Source organism: Zootermopsis nevadensis, unplaced genomic scaffold (assembly GCF_977971745.1).
Source record: "Zootermopsis nevadensis isolate Lab colony 2312 unplaced genomic scaffold, Znev_1.0 Znev_ptg000029l, whole genome shotgun sequence".
In the NCBI taxonomy this organism is placed as follows: domain Eukaryota; kingdom Metazoa; phylum Arthropoda; class Insecta; order Blattodea; family Termopsidae; genus Zootermopsis; species Zootermopsis nevadensis.
Window position 1 is genome coordinate 8,740,542 of NW_028259161.1, and position 15,393 is coordinate 8,755,934.

Genomic DNA, 15,393 nt, shown 5'->3' on the forward strand with positions numbered 1-15,393 from the left:
CGTACAAAAGATTACGTTTATTTACATTTCTCCGTGCAGATATTTTAGTAAAATGACTTCTATTCATTGACGGTTGACAAAGTTGTTTTTGAACTGTGTAAATGCTGATTTTGGCGAAGACATGTGAATTAAGGGGGCAAGATAGATGAGAGTTAACCTCCGGCAACATTAACTCCCGCGGAAATAACCCCCTGGTTCATTTCTGTAGGAAATGTGTGTCGGTGAAAAATTGTTCCAAATATTCCTTTCAGAAAATGAAACCTGATCATTTGTACAGTACCTCCACGCCTTTGACATCAATGATAACAAAAGCTACATCGTCGAAAATCTCCAACAAACTTAGTGTCTACCATTCTAGCATTTGATATATGCAATTCAGAACCTTTGGTATCTAATGTGGCTCACTTGGTGACACCAAAATTATTAGAACCCACAAATTACCACATTTCTGTTTTGTTGCAAAATTTTTGGTGCGGTTGTATTATTAACCTGTTTTTTTTCAAGAGTTACAGACAAGTCAGCGGTCATAACCCGACAATGTACGTATAGTGCTGCCGGGCACATATATTTAGAGATTACAGCGTTACTTTATGAGGGACACGTTGATACCATCTCGTTTGCTTTAATGAGGTAGTTCACAGAGACAATTGTGAGTTTGTATGAGAATATTTTCGTGAAACTATTGGATTTTTAAACATCACTGTGTGCTTGCACTGTCTTTACTGTTCCATGACTCATTCTTTTGCTTTTAATGAAACAACCCTTGCTTCTGTTGTTTGAAATCTCGGGGTTTATGGTTTACTTTGATACCGGATTGTAATAAAAAAAAGGAATGTAAACGTAAAAGCACGCATTATGGCTACCTAACATTTTACGCGCTTGGGTCTTCAACAAAAAAAAAGGCTTTATACCAGTGCAGCTAATGCATTCAGGTCTTTCAATACTGTCTGGCAAGCTCGTCGTTGTTTGTACGTGCATTCGAAGTACAGTTTTTAAATACTTTACGATATTTATGATTATATTCGTGTTCGTAACATCGTAAGCCAAGATCGCGTCTCACAATCTGAGCGTTCGTTGCTTTACAACACTAACCTGGACTATGTTTGCTATACATATTTAGTACAGACGACAGTGTAAAAGTAAAATATGTTTATTGCTCATGAGTGATAAGTGTAGAGGCCTTCATATTTTATCTTAAAATAAATAAAATAAATCCGTGGCGTAACAGCTCCAGAGAGCCAAAGCCAACTAGCTTGACTGCTGGCCTCACGTTCACATGCCTAAGCAGGGATGAACGATCATACAACCAGATATAGGGTGACGTGTGGTCAGCACGACAAACCCCCGGCCATTGCTAGCTTTCCTGATCGGATTACGCTACTCATTGTAGCTCCCCAATTTCCTCACGATGCTGGGTTGGCACCGGTCCCATACACTGGTCGAAAGCTCATGAGAAAATTTCTTCTCCCCGAGACTCGAACCAGCGCGCATTCCGTATCGTCGGTCCGAAGCATGATGCCTCAGACCGCGCGGCTACGGCGCGGGACCATATTTTATCTTAGCAATTTAAAAACGGGAAGAATGCTAAGTTTTCAGTTAAAACCTTTAGCCATATAACTTCTTGTCGCTAATTAGTATTACGTAAATCTATCGTACTGTTTTTTTCTCTTTACATGGAGTGAAACTCTATAGTTGAAATTGTCTAATTTGTATTTGTCGTAAGCCATTTATCGTGATGTAATTATCAGGTTTAGCCCGTGAATGTTGTGCCCGTCAGACGATGAGATCCGGTATAATTACGTAGTTTTCAAGGAACCAGCATGAACACTATACTTAGATATTGTCGATATCATTCTAAGACGACAGCAGAGCCATGGCACGTCCGACGTATTTAACCCAAAATACATTGTAATCTGGCATACAATACCTACTTCATTAAACTCGATATGAAATACCTCCCACAGACGGTCATACAACACACGTGTTAAAAGTCCTCTGTTGAAGTTCTTCTCCTTTAGGCGAAGGAATCCACATGTTAATATCCTCGTGGTATTTCATTACTTAAACATTAATTCATCATCTACGGAGCTTCGGCCCTTTTCGGGTCATGATCTCCCCCTTTCTCGGAAGTTTATCGTTCTTTGAAGTGTGCATTTATGAGTAGTGAATGACCAGCCCACTGCCTCTGCACAATTTCTACTCAATCCTGATTTGACTACCAGAGCCATCTAGCAGTGAATCGGGACATCTCGTATCATGTTCGTAAGCTTCTATTACATGCCGTAAATCTACGACATGGGACCGCCGGCTACGGATTTTTGTCACCCCTCTTAACTTTAATTTCTATGGCATATTACGATTTTTGCTACGATGTGTAATGTACTGACACATGCATCTTGCCGCTAAACGTTTTGAAAACTGGAAGGATCTTCGGAGCAAAAAAAGGCAACATTATTTTTTTTACAAAGAAGCCAGAAATTCCGCAGTGAAGTAGTTGGTACTCCTGTCTCTTATTTGTGTCGCAAGTTTCTATTAATCTTAATTAGGGTATTCCACATGAATGCTGGTTACTGGATTAACCACTTTCATCGTCTTCAAATTTATATCTCTATAACGTACGCAGACGAGAAAGTGTCGTTAAATAAATTGTGAACTATATTAATCTGGAATTCTCCTCGTAATTTAAATTTCATTACTTATTTCAGTGAAAGCATTTGATTCCATGGCAACATAAATTATTATTTAACATTTCTTGTGCCGTCACAGTGGACTACGAAGCTAGCGTAGGATGCAAGTTTTGAATAGTCTCGCCCAAACAGAACAGTTTGTGCTTGAATTATATTTCGTAACATGCTACAGTGTCATCAGACGGATTCAATGGAACGTCGAGTTTATTAATTTATTTATGAAATGAGGCGTCACTGTGGAGAAAATGTTAACCTTCCGCTTACTCTCGCGAAGTGGCAATCTGTTTACTGTAGTTTGCTGTTGACTGACGTCGAAAAGCCATCCTGAACAGGTTCACAGGATGTAATTGAAAAGTACCTTCAAACAGTCACCAGTATATTCATTATGAACGACTGGAAATTTAATATCTTTAACACCGTTAATCTTAGGATACAAGAACTTGGACAGTTACAAGTATAACAATTTGAATCCATCATTTTATAAAATCGTGTAATTAACTTATGATAACTCACCAAATTTTAATCAAGTTCACGTCTTTACAAAAACGTTCACATGACCTATTTCCATATTACTCCTTAACTTTCTCCTAATCTGAAGAAAATTTAAATTTCCTTGACTATTTTAAAAAAAATTGCATACATTTCTTATCCAAATTTTTACTACATTTCACACCCATCTCATCCTTCTTTAAGGAAATAAATCAGTCAACGTAATAACACTAAGCGAGGAGTACATATTTGTAAGCTCCCCATTTATGTAATTTTCTTCAGCTCGTTGCATAATTTATTCTGAATCTAAATATTATTTTAAGAAACTTTCAACATCTAACCTTTCCTCAGACTGACAGACCAAGTTTCACTTTTATTCAAAAGAACAAGTGTGTGTGTGTATATATATATATATATATATATATATATATATATATATATATATTCATATTTTAGTTCATCGTAAAGCAGAGAGGAATATAAAATATTCTGAATTGAATGATAAGCATTTTCGCCTGATATAGTACTCGTGTTTGTCATCAACGACGTGGCCCATAAATCCTTATTTAGATTATTTCTATTGCGCCGATCTTTATAAAATTTTGAGATTTTTCGGCAAACTTTTGCAAACCTGTAGCATGAAGTCTGATGAAAGAACGTCCAGCGGTTTTGGAGTTATGACATGACGCAGCATAAATTTTACGCTTATCGTGAAAACCGTAAGACTTTCTATGGAATGTATTGGGCATAAAAAGTGTTTTTTTTTGTTTTCTATGAAATTTTCTAAACATATTTCGCAGCATTAGATATGTACCAAGTTATTTTCGAGATGCTTCCTAGAAATATAAGAAAGTGTTCATGCAAATAATTTCTTATCTCTACCTATTCTAAACAAAATTTGTGTTTGGAAAACTTTTAGTGAAACTGTCCAACACCAAATTTAATTATCATTCATTCAGCGATTTTCAAGTTTTTGCGTATGGACAGAAAGACCTTGTGAAGCTAGTAGGTAAATGCGCTTAAAGTGAATTTCTTTCAAATGTGACTAAACCCCATTATTAAGGAACTCTGTACGCCTATAATTCCATGTATTTAGACATCCATGAACACGCAAGATTTAAATTCTTTAACGAGTTCTTCTTCAATCAGACGATAATGGCTGCATACTTAATTTACCACCTCCTGAAAGATCCAAGTCCATTCGTATTGTACATTCTTGCAGTTCCAAAATATTGATTGCAGAAAAAATGTACAATGAGAATTTTCCACTTACTTTTTCTACCACTGGATCAGGTGATCTTTCAGAATATATTCAAAAGTTTTAGTAATGTTAAAAAATGTTAATAATACAGGCCATGCGTGAAGAAATAATTACACCGTCAATTAATGTCAAGTCTTCTCGTCCGCATGTTTTGTTTAATTGACTGTTCAATTTTATAGTTGCATATTTGTTTATAATTTTAATACGATAAATTCTTGCGGACGAGGAAACAGCACTCGATGTATGTGTATTAATCATGTTCATGTAAGAGGAAGTGTTCTGAATGAAAGTTATCCTTTCATATTGATAACGTTTTGAAAGAGCTGTTCGTCGAATATTAAATATGAATGATCCATTTCGACAAAGTGGCTCATCCTAATAGCTACCAGTGTATCCGTTCTTTGAGTCGATCCCAGTGTTCGCTTTCCGTTTTTCGATTAAATCAACGAGGGTCTAAGCGATTGCTCGTGTGAGTTGATGCCATTTCCTGCCTTGCTTTTTAGTTTATGAAATGGAAGCAGGAAGTGTGGTAAAAAGGTCGAGCCTTTAATCCAACTACTTTGCTTTCCTTTCATGAAACTGTTAATGTAAACTGTTCATTAATGTGTAATAGCTGAAGACAATCGGAATACAAATTGCCATTCGCCCCAGACAGTTATAAAGATCTTTCATTTCCTAACCAAACGTACATTACTAATTAAGGATGTAGCCTATAGAATGGTTTCGAATCTAGATCGAGGAAAGAGTGCGATGTTCTAAAATTGTGAAGAATCAATCTATAGTCGCGTGTTTTATAACTCTTGGCTGGAAATATTTTGAAACTCAATTGAAGGACTAAATGATGCAGATTGTTCTGTAAGAATTATTTTATAGATATCTTTTTTTTTTATCTTAATTGCGTCATGTTTGTGTTTTATTGATACAATATTTTTATTTTCCGTCTATACACAAACTTAAAATAATGTTGTTTAAAATTATCTAAAATTATAACATTCTTAGTAGACACTGCATCATGTTACATTTTTTGTATCGACGACATGTTTCAATGTGTATTACATCATCATCAGGTCTATCAATTTTAATATATTTTATTTTTTTTAATATATTTTAAAAACTGTAGTACATTTTGCGTTGCGTTTATTGATTATTTTAATTTGTTTAATTTTAAGTTTTTTGTCTCTTCCTTTTGGTTTGGAGGTTGTACTTGGATGTTTTATATCGGGTTGTAATTGATGTGTTGTGTGTCCGATATTAAGAGACGGTAAACTGCCTTATTACTACATTATTTTAAGTTTGTGTATAGACGGAAAATAAAAATATTGTATTATAGATATCTGTTTTACAGGTTCTTTGTAATTCTGCGATAATGAAACTTACATCCTTACTGCCTGGTATTTCAGCTTTTGGTGTATAAGTCCGTATATTTACGAAATGTAAGATTAATACAGTCAATATTACTATATGCATACGGAGAGATGCCATTACATGTGATAATTATACGAGGCGGCAACATTAAAATAACTTAGCTATTTGCGGTGGAATTATCACTACGAAAATATGGATTAAGTTAAAGGCGAAAGTAGTTTTTTTTCAGAAAATTAGTCACATGTCGGACGATAGACTAAGTGAGATTTATATTATTTTGTTTATATAGCATACTACAGTCCACGACTGTAATCTTGAGACTTGTGGGGTGAGGAGGTGGGATGAAGGAGGAAGGAGGAAAGGTAGCGTCTGCCTTTAACGCTTCGGACTTCCTGCATTCCTTGCAAGTCTCAAGATTACAGTCGTGGACTGTATGCAGAATTCTTTGCTTTTACAGTAGGTATGTGTGTTGTACTTCGAAATGCCGTTCGTACCTCCACATGGAGAGAAAGAAACAAAAAAGTTCATTGAATTTTTCTGGTCAAGAATGAATACGAATGCCCTTGAACATTATCCACATATCTGCAGCGGTTGCTTTCATATAAAATTTTTAATAACGAAATAGCAGTGTTTTAGGCTACTTTAAGTTTTTACCGCGCCTACAGCGTAGAATTATCTACGGTGCATGCGTTATCATTAAATATGAATTTTAAAATTCATTGGAAAAATATAACATATTAAGAACTGTAATGCGAAACGGTATATATCGTATTCCACGGGTTGAAAGCTGTCTGCATAATAGAAAAGTATAAAAATCGATGAAACGCAAGCCTGTATATTTTTACGGCTGTATTTGTCGAGAATATAAAACATGGAAACTTGCTGCGTTATACTTGAATTAAATGCAGCAGCTGTGGGGTATTTTAACTTGAAAAATGACAAGCGAACTGCACACTAGTACTTGCGAAAGCGAGGATGTCGGACGGGTTAAAACACACAAAGCAGAAAATGTAGATGTAGTATTGCGTTTCAGGTTTTGAAATTGACCCGAAAACTGGACAGGAGTCGTATTTGCTGAGCGCTTGGGTTGTATGTAAATACTCGCAGGGGAAATCAGAAATACGGCGAAACAGGTGGCGGAGAAAGAGGCATGTATAAAACATCATGACTTCACTTATGTACCTACATTCAGGGATATTTTCTTTAGACACTCGTTTCTACATAACAAATATTACTAACAATAAAAAGTATGGAACATTAAGTCAGTTGATGTAAATTCCATTAAATTCGATATTCGAAACGTAAAATATTCCCACTAAGGCCCCTCGTTTCCAGCGAAGAATTAAGGTTTTAAAAGTTTAATTTAAATCTTTAGGTATTTCTTATTTTATATGATAAGGTTCTGTGATAAAAAAGCAGAAAAGGTGGAACCAAATACGAAATAACTTTTCAACCCAATGTTACAGGCAGCTAAAAAAATATAATGAAGAACTGTAAAATTCAGAAAGTTCCATTTTATTAAAAATAAATTATATATGTGAATGGATTCATGAGACTCAGGTCAGGTCTGGTGACGAGCTCCTGTGAATACGGTAATACATCTTCGGATGTTATAATAGGACGTAAATTTCTTGACTAAGCAAGGAAACCACTGAGTTTGCTAGTTTGTTAATAAGTCGTTATCAGCAGCTAAAAGGTTTAAGTCATTTGACCTGATTTGATCTCCGAGTTATTCGAACTTATCCATCTGTCTGTTCTGTGGTTTGCCTTTATAGTGACAGTCAAATAACTGCCCCGTTTAACGTAATCATCCAAATACTATGGGTACAAAAAGCATGCATAATATCATTCAGCTATAGACTCCGCCAACGTCTCATACAGAGTCGTTAAGCTACCTTATAATAAGCGCACTCAACTTTGATTAAATAGCTGCATTACTACACTTAAATAAAGGAAAGGATAACCCCGGACATGTAAAAGTAAACTCTGGTCTTTGTTTAACGCTGACATGTTCTGACGAGAAGGTTACTTCAAAACCGAAACAATTACATATAGTACATTGCATTACAGTAATTCTAATTGCAGATTCCATTTGTTGAGTCATTTGCGTATTTATTTAAAACAGAGGTTCTAAATCTTGGTTTAATGCCAAAGTTTTAAATCCTATCACGTAAACGTGTTTAACGTACAATAGGTGATCAGTGGAAAATAATGAAAAAGTGAGCGAGGGAATTTGAAAGTGGATGAGTGGTGCGTCTGGGCGAATAAGTGGGTGATTTGAATGAGCGTGTGAGTGATTTGATTAAGCACGATTTCGCATAAATTTTAACTGGATTACTGGCTAAACCATACGCGGTAGCGATTTCATACGCTCCAGTGATATCAAGTAGTAAACCAACTGTCTCTTGTGTGATGAGAGCGAATAGTTATATCAACCATTCTACAAGCTGTTGTACACAAATTCACTTTATTGAAATTTACGTACATTATCTGTTCATGAAAACAAAAACGAAAGAAAGAATAGGTCAATGTTTTGTAACACCATAATGCACCATAATGAGAAAACATTCTCAAAACATTCGTGCCAAATGCACGGCTGTAAAGTTCGTAAAAATTTTTGACAATTTAAATTTTATTGAATGTCAAAATAATTTGTAACCACAAGAAACATTTCCCAGTAGCGGATTTAGGGTCTGTTCAACACCCCTAAAAATATTCAGAATGGCGTAATATCGTTATAATATGCCGCTTATGGCTGTAACGAGTTCATTTGTTATATTTTGTTTAAAATTCATAATTTATTAATATGCATATAAATTAATTGTATGATTTTTAATGCTGTAAACATTATTTCTTACTGGGATATAAAAATATAAATTACACAACTTTTAATCAAATTTTGAATTGAAACATTATAACCAGATGAGGAGAATAAGACAAATTGAGGTTATTTCAAAACAGGGACGTAGTTGAGGGAATTACAGTCGGTAGAATGTTAGCTTAAATAGGATGAAGGTGAATGAAATATTTGTGGGAATTGTCTTTAAAATAGGTTTCCTGGAAGACTAAACATAGGACAAGACAATAATATTAATGTGGATATTAGATATGTACGTGGACAGGCTATCGACTGCATTGGACCTACTGAAGTTCAGGTCCAGTGACGAGCTCTGTGTTCGATGAAAGAGAAAATAGGTGTAAAGTAACTGTCTGAATATTGATATTAATATTAATTTGACGAAACTTTGAACGACTGAAACAACATTCGTTAATATAAATTATTTTCGTGAATTTCTGTCTACGAGCTCACAAAATCAGTTTGCTTCAGACGATCGGGCGACCGCATTTTTTTAAGCCAGCTTATAAATGAATGTGTAATTAATCGCACAACTGTTGGCTTATGAGTACCTTTACTGAGAAAGATGAAAGGATGGTTTCAATATTTATTAATCAGTCGGTGCTTTGTACGTCACGCGTCGCCCACTCTGTTCTGTCCGACAGTCTATTAACTATTTACACCTCTGTGAGGTGAAGCCAGACTGTCGTGCTGCGACCCCACAGCCTTGTAAACCTGACCTGGATTCATCTCCACAGGAAGCTGTCTGTATTACCATCAGCACTACGTCATCTCTGACCAGTCATAATAGATATATGTACAGGGAAACAGCTTTTGGGGCAAGATAAAAATCGGGTCGTCGTATATTTTGCATACATATTATAAACTATCATGCAATATATTCGTTTAAATACACGATTTAGACAAATGAATATGAAGTCAGGGGATTATAATAAAATATCTATGCGTTTAAAAGACTGTTGAATATTAATCTTACAATGCCTATTTGTGCCCAATATTTCAGTAACCTGTTTATTGCAAAGAATTTATGGAATTTGTATCCGAAAAGCTTGTCTGAGACAGTAATTTACAGACTTATGATGTAATAGCATACACAATTCACTGCACAAAGATATGGGAGCTAAACCTTGAGCGCTAATATGGAAACATTTCAGGTTCTCATTCTGGCGATTATGAACTTTTCTGTCTTCTAGGATTTTGCTCCATATGGTTTGGTAGACGTTTACCGACGTTTGAGAGGTACTTGTTGCTCCCATTATCAGGAGAATAATAATAAAATAGCGTATAGAATCTAGATTTATAACCGACGCTCCTTGAAAATACTAGTGAATTGTCATACATATCTCCTTTCAGAATTCACCAAATGACGTATGAGGATAAAATTTGGATTAAGTAATCAATTCGTTAACCGAACAACGGTAATGGGGTAGCATCAGTGACCGGGACTTCATTTTAAACTTGGTAGCTCGGCAAACACTTTGAAAAGTGAAAAATAAAGATACTTCTGACTTGCTTTCGTCACTTAATGTTACTCCATACAATAGAACACGGTAGAACCAATCAGATAAAACTCAGGCTTACGATTATTGCAAATTTGCGATGCTGTTTCTTCGAATCACAAAACAAAACCAGAATACTTTTAATTTTCTTTTTTCAAAGTATTAACCATGTTAACGCGGTTAACACCAATGCTTCACCTGCCCCCTAGGAAGAAACGATTGTAACAAATTTATAACAGTTATTTGTGTTTGTTTTCAGATGTCCCAGTGGTGTCCCTTAAGATGGGTTCCAGCCTCAACCCAGATGACATCAAAGAGGGCGATGACGTTTATTTTGAGTGCAACATCCGAGCCAATCCCAAGGCTTACAGATTAGCCTGGTTCCACAATGTAAGTTAGAACAAATGACTTTATGCTTACTGTTGTGGTAAAATAACTGTGCGAGCCATTTCTCAAACTTTCCTCCACAAAATCAGTGCTACACTAGTTACCGTAACAGAAACACAAAAAAGTCCAGCACTTGTAAATTGCTATATGAAAATATTTTCAGAATTAAAGATTAATTTATTGTGTTCATTTTCTTAAGCGAAAGTGAATTATGTCTTATTTGTTGTCAGTGCAAATGAAATGAAGCTGCCCAGATTTTGAATGATTTTTGTAAATCAGAATCCCTACTTTAGTAAATGTATTAAAATGTCGTTTAAGGATTATGGCAATAAATTCGATAAGGGATAGTTTAAACTCGACATATCAACTCCTCCGCCAACACACACTACAGGTAGCGAGGTCGAACTCGTTTTACGGATTTGGGCAGATAATTTCCAAGGACACACGATTAAATTAAGAGTCTAGAGGAAAAATGCTCTGCCCCCGTAGGTGATCTAACGCCAGTCGTCCAGTCTGTAGTCGGTCACTGCGATAGAATTCTAAAGTGGATAACCACGGTTCAGTGGCAAAGGTTTAATAGAAGTTATATTCTGTAGATATGGGAAGTATTATATATAACCAGAAGTTCGAAATGAAAAAAATCTGTCATTTTATCTTGGGCAGGAAATTGTAACAACGTACATAAAGTCTAGGGAGATCATCTATGTAAACAGATAACACATATTTGATTGCCAGTAATTGAGCTGTATTTAAGAATTAGGTAGAAGGTATGTAAGTTTGTCTAACAGCAAATCGTATAAAGCTAGTAACTCAGTGGCAGTTTAAAAGTTCTGAAATAACAGTGACAGTGAAATCATTGTTTCAGACAGTAGTCTGATAAAGTTACGTAAATAAACAGATTCGATTGAAGAACCACATTTTTTTTATGAACGAAGTTTTAAACAATATTAGTCACACAGATGGTAATGAATTACGATGCGAAAGTAGTACACTACCGTATGAAGCATAAGTCTTTCCATCGTTGGATACGTAATATTAGTTTCGCTCGTTTACTTCAGATTCCTGAGTTCAGTACAATGTCGGTAACACATTTTCGACCGATCGAAATACGATATCTGAGGCAAGCGAAGATGAGCACGTTCAGTATCAAGCCTAGAGTCACATAATATGTGATGTCAGTTCTTGTGCACGTAGCATACGTTGGACCCACCTTCTTTCTAGTGTCAGTAGTTTAAAGTAAGAGTGACCTAAAGTCGCGTTTGGACCGTAACGCTGATGCTGACAGTAATAGTGGTTTAGCATCTGCCTCCTATCAGTCATCATTTATTTTGTGGTATTAGCGAAGTATCTTGTAAGGGTCGGATTGACAGTTCTTTCTGTGGACGGAATCCGATATACCGCAAACTTTTTCCGTGGGTGTAAATGCCTCGTTGTTTCCGTTTACTCATAAACCCATAAGTAACTACTACCTTTTTGATACTTAATTCACTAGCTTTACCTAAAATATTAGCATATTATAGATTTACTTTAGATTTCTGACTGAAATTACTTGTACTACGAAGAAATATATGTATAAACAGTAGCTTGTGTACGTAGATGGAAAAACTCTCAATATGGTCGAACATATTAATTTCTCTCACTGGCATAAGAACTGTTACATCAATGCTTAATCCAACTGAGAATCACTTAAATGTTACTGAGACGTAAATTTCATATGAATGTAATTTGGAGCGTTATCAGGCCTGTTTATCGTAAGCTTTATAAAATATTAAAATATTTTTGTAAACATTATTCTAGCATTAGTTCTTTATTCATGTAATTGTTAGTCGTTAAGTGTTTTTTTTCAAAAATTGTTTAAAATAAACACGTTGTTGTGAGACTGGGTCCATTCATCTTCAAATTTGCTCACCGAAATCATCAATAGTCCGTCTCGTAGAACAAATATTTGGTGTTCGGTAATTAAAACAGATAGTGGTTGCAAGTCGAAACGTCTCCTGCAACGATCCTTAAAAGACGTAGTTGATGATGGGCTATCAAGCATAAACTGAAAGGTAAAATACGTCACAGGATGGTCATCCAAGTGAAGCCATTAAACGCCACAACCACTGAAAGGCAGATTTGGCAACCGCTTTATATTATATTAGGACAGTTATTAATGTTCCTGCTGTCGCCTGTAGCAGTTTGAAAGTTGATGCGATAATATTATTGCAATAAATTGAAATGTTATACTTAGGACTTACTTATATAACGATGTTGACTCATACAATGGACAGATATGCCTTATATCAGCTTTACAGACAAATTAAACAATCTTCCTGCTCTATTGTAATTGACAGATTCGGGTTTTTTGGAACTAATTAAAATCTCGCATTTGTGTGTCTCGCTGAGTTTTGCTGTTACTCTGTCAGTAAATTGTAAATTATCCTTCTTTAAATACGGTTTGTTTAACAAAACAATTGAGTATATGGATGACGTCTAATTTAGCTACTGATACAATAAATAGTGTCAAATCTATATTATGTTGGGCGTTGTCAGTTGTCCCAGGTATATTTAATATATGCGACTTAGTGAAACCTGTTAAAATGAAACTAGGAACCTTCATAATACGAGGCTACAACGCTGAACCCTACCCGAAAATTCGAAATGTCTACCTTCCAAAGTAGAGATACGTCACTTTTGCATCCGACAGACAATATGTCGGCTGGAGAAGGCTGCTAGTACATAACACCGCGTCTGTCAAATGCACTTCAAGTCAGATGCGGCGTTGTTTGATTGCAGGGCCATGAAATTCACCACAACGTGACTGCGGGAGTCATCCTAAGCGACCACAGTCTGGTGCTCCAGGGCGTCACGCGTCTCACGGCTGGCGACTACACTTGTCTCGCCGCCAACACGGAAGGCAAGGGCACTAGCAACCCCGTCATTCTGCGAGTCATGTGTGAGTACATGCTGCTCTCCCACATACTGTGCCCCGCAAGTCTCTGACTCCGCCCTCTAACGCCTGCATTGATCCTGCGTGGTCAGTGTTTAAAGCTAAATCATCTGATATTTCGTTCCTCTTAATTGGAAACTCGACCGACGTCATCTATTTCGTCTGCGTTATTTCAGATTCATTGCCCGCTATCTATTGGGCCCAACTGAGTAGGTACCTGAAGACGGAGTCAGAGCCCTATCCCCGAAACGTCGTTTTTCTATTTTATTTATTAGACGATGGAAAATATCCAAGGAATTTTTTATTAAAATGACTCTCCATCGTCACGAACTTTAAGATTAGAATGTGTCATGTCCGTGTAATTTAATTTGGCTGACGAGAGGGAGGTGAGATTGTATAACACGGTCTGCGCATGCTCTGCTTAGTACTACAGTCGAAAATAATATCTCTCAGTTGTATTTGTGCGCACATGTAGTAATGGAGCGAACACCGCTGCAAAGAATGTTATTTGACCGGCGAATAGCTGCGTAACCAAGCCGTAACCAGCCAAACCAAAACCACGCCTATGAAGCCAGAAGTGTAATAAACTGACGCGAACATTGTATTACGAATATAGTTTCATACTTTTGCCATCAATTTCATGTAATTTGTTAGCTTTTTGACTGTTATATATGCTTAATTCTTGGGTTATAAATGATCACAGAATTTTAAGTAGAGTGGAATAAGGAACAGAGCTTGAGTACGAATGAATGAGTGGATAATGGAGGTAAATACCGTTCTACATTGTAATTAATAACATTTACTTACCCAATCTATCTTTATTACTATTTTAATCAGAACAAATTTTATCGTATGCCAGAGTGAGATGACGAGATCATAAAATTGTAATCTTCAAGACAGACTATTTCAGATAGCTTTCGGCTTGTCTTTCTACATACCGATATTATCATCAAAACGGGGTTTCTTAGGCGATATTATCGACTGGCCAAATGTAGTTGGTAAGATTTATATTTAGTAGTACGTAGGAACATTGCATTCGTGGCTAGCGATTAGCCACTTTAGTTTTACGTTCGTACGTTTCGTTTTTTGGTTCGTAGTGACGCAGTGTTCAGACCACCCATTATTCAGTATGTTCTGCTTTAACCACACTCGGAGGTTAGAGGAGATAGTTTATGTCTAGTAAATGCTTTACCTCGTGCCACAATGGTTTGTCATACGAAGTAGAATCTTGCGGTTCCATTGTTGAACGATAAAATATTGATGCGACGAGCGTAAAGCACGTGCAGATATTAATGTAACGTGGACGTTATTGTTGTGTTTAACCAAAATTGGGATCGTTGAAAAATTTTAGTAGAGCTTTCCAACACAAAATTTATTGGAAAATATTTCGAACGCTAGTTGTAGAGAAAAGTGAAAAACTTTTTATGTCCTGTATACTTTTTCCGCACGTCTTAGTAAACGCTTCGAAATCTTCTACTATAAAAATTCGTGATTTGTCGTCGTCAAATTAATTTGTCGTCAAGAAATGACGTCTTCAAACAAATGACTTGAAAAATGACTTGAGTAAGACACTAAGACCAACCCCCCCGAATGGGGTGATTGGTTTAGTCTCTTACACAAGATTTTAAAACGCAACCAACTCCCCCAAAGGGGAGGTTGGTGTAATTTCATACACAAGATTTTAAAACGCAACCAACCCCCCCGAAGGGGGGTTCTTGTAGTTTTAAAAACTTGACCAAACCCCCGAGGAGCTCCGAAAGGAGCGCTCTGCTCTAATAATTAATAATAAATGAGTTTTATACACTGTCGTATTATTATAACTTGATAACCATTTGACAGACATTACCCGAATTTTATTTAAAAGATGTTTAGTCGTCCAATTTGAAATGTAGAAGAAATAACAGAGCGAACCCTCC

The 15,393-nt window shown here is 36.1% G+C and overlaps 1 protein-coding gene across 3 annotated transcripts in view; it reads left to right on the top strand.

The window, feature by feature from the left end:
* The window catches only part of side-IV (sidestep IV transmembrane protein), a 446,858-nt gene that overhangs the window by 403,252 nt on the left and 28,213 nt on the right, over window positions 1–15,393 (top strand). For all 3 annotated transcript variants that reach the window (XM_087358210.1, XM_087358211.1, XM_087358209.1), the window contains 2 exons: window positions 10,418–10,548; window positions 13,324–13,483. In XM_087358210.1, the coding sequence (XP_087214336.1) occupies window positions 10,418–10,548; window positions 13,324–13,483 (291 nt within the window). The remainder of the gene's footprint in view (window positions 1–10,417; window positions 10,549–13,323; window positions 13,484–15,393) is intronic.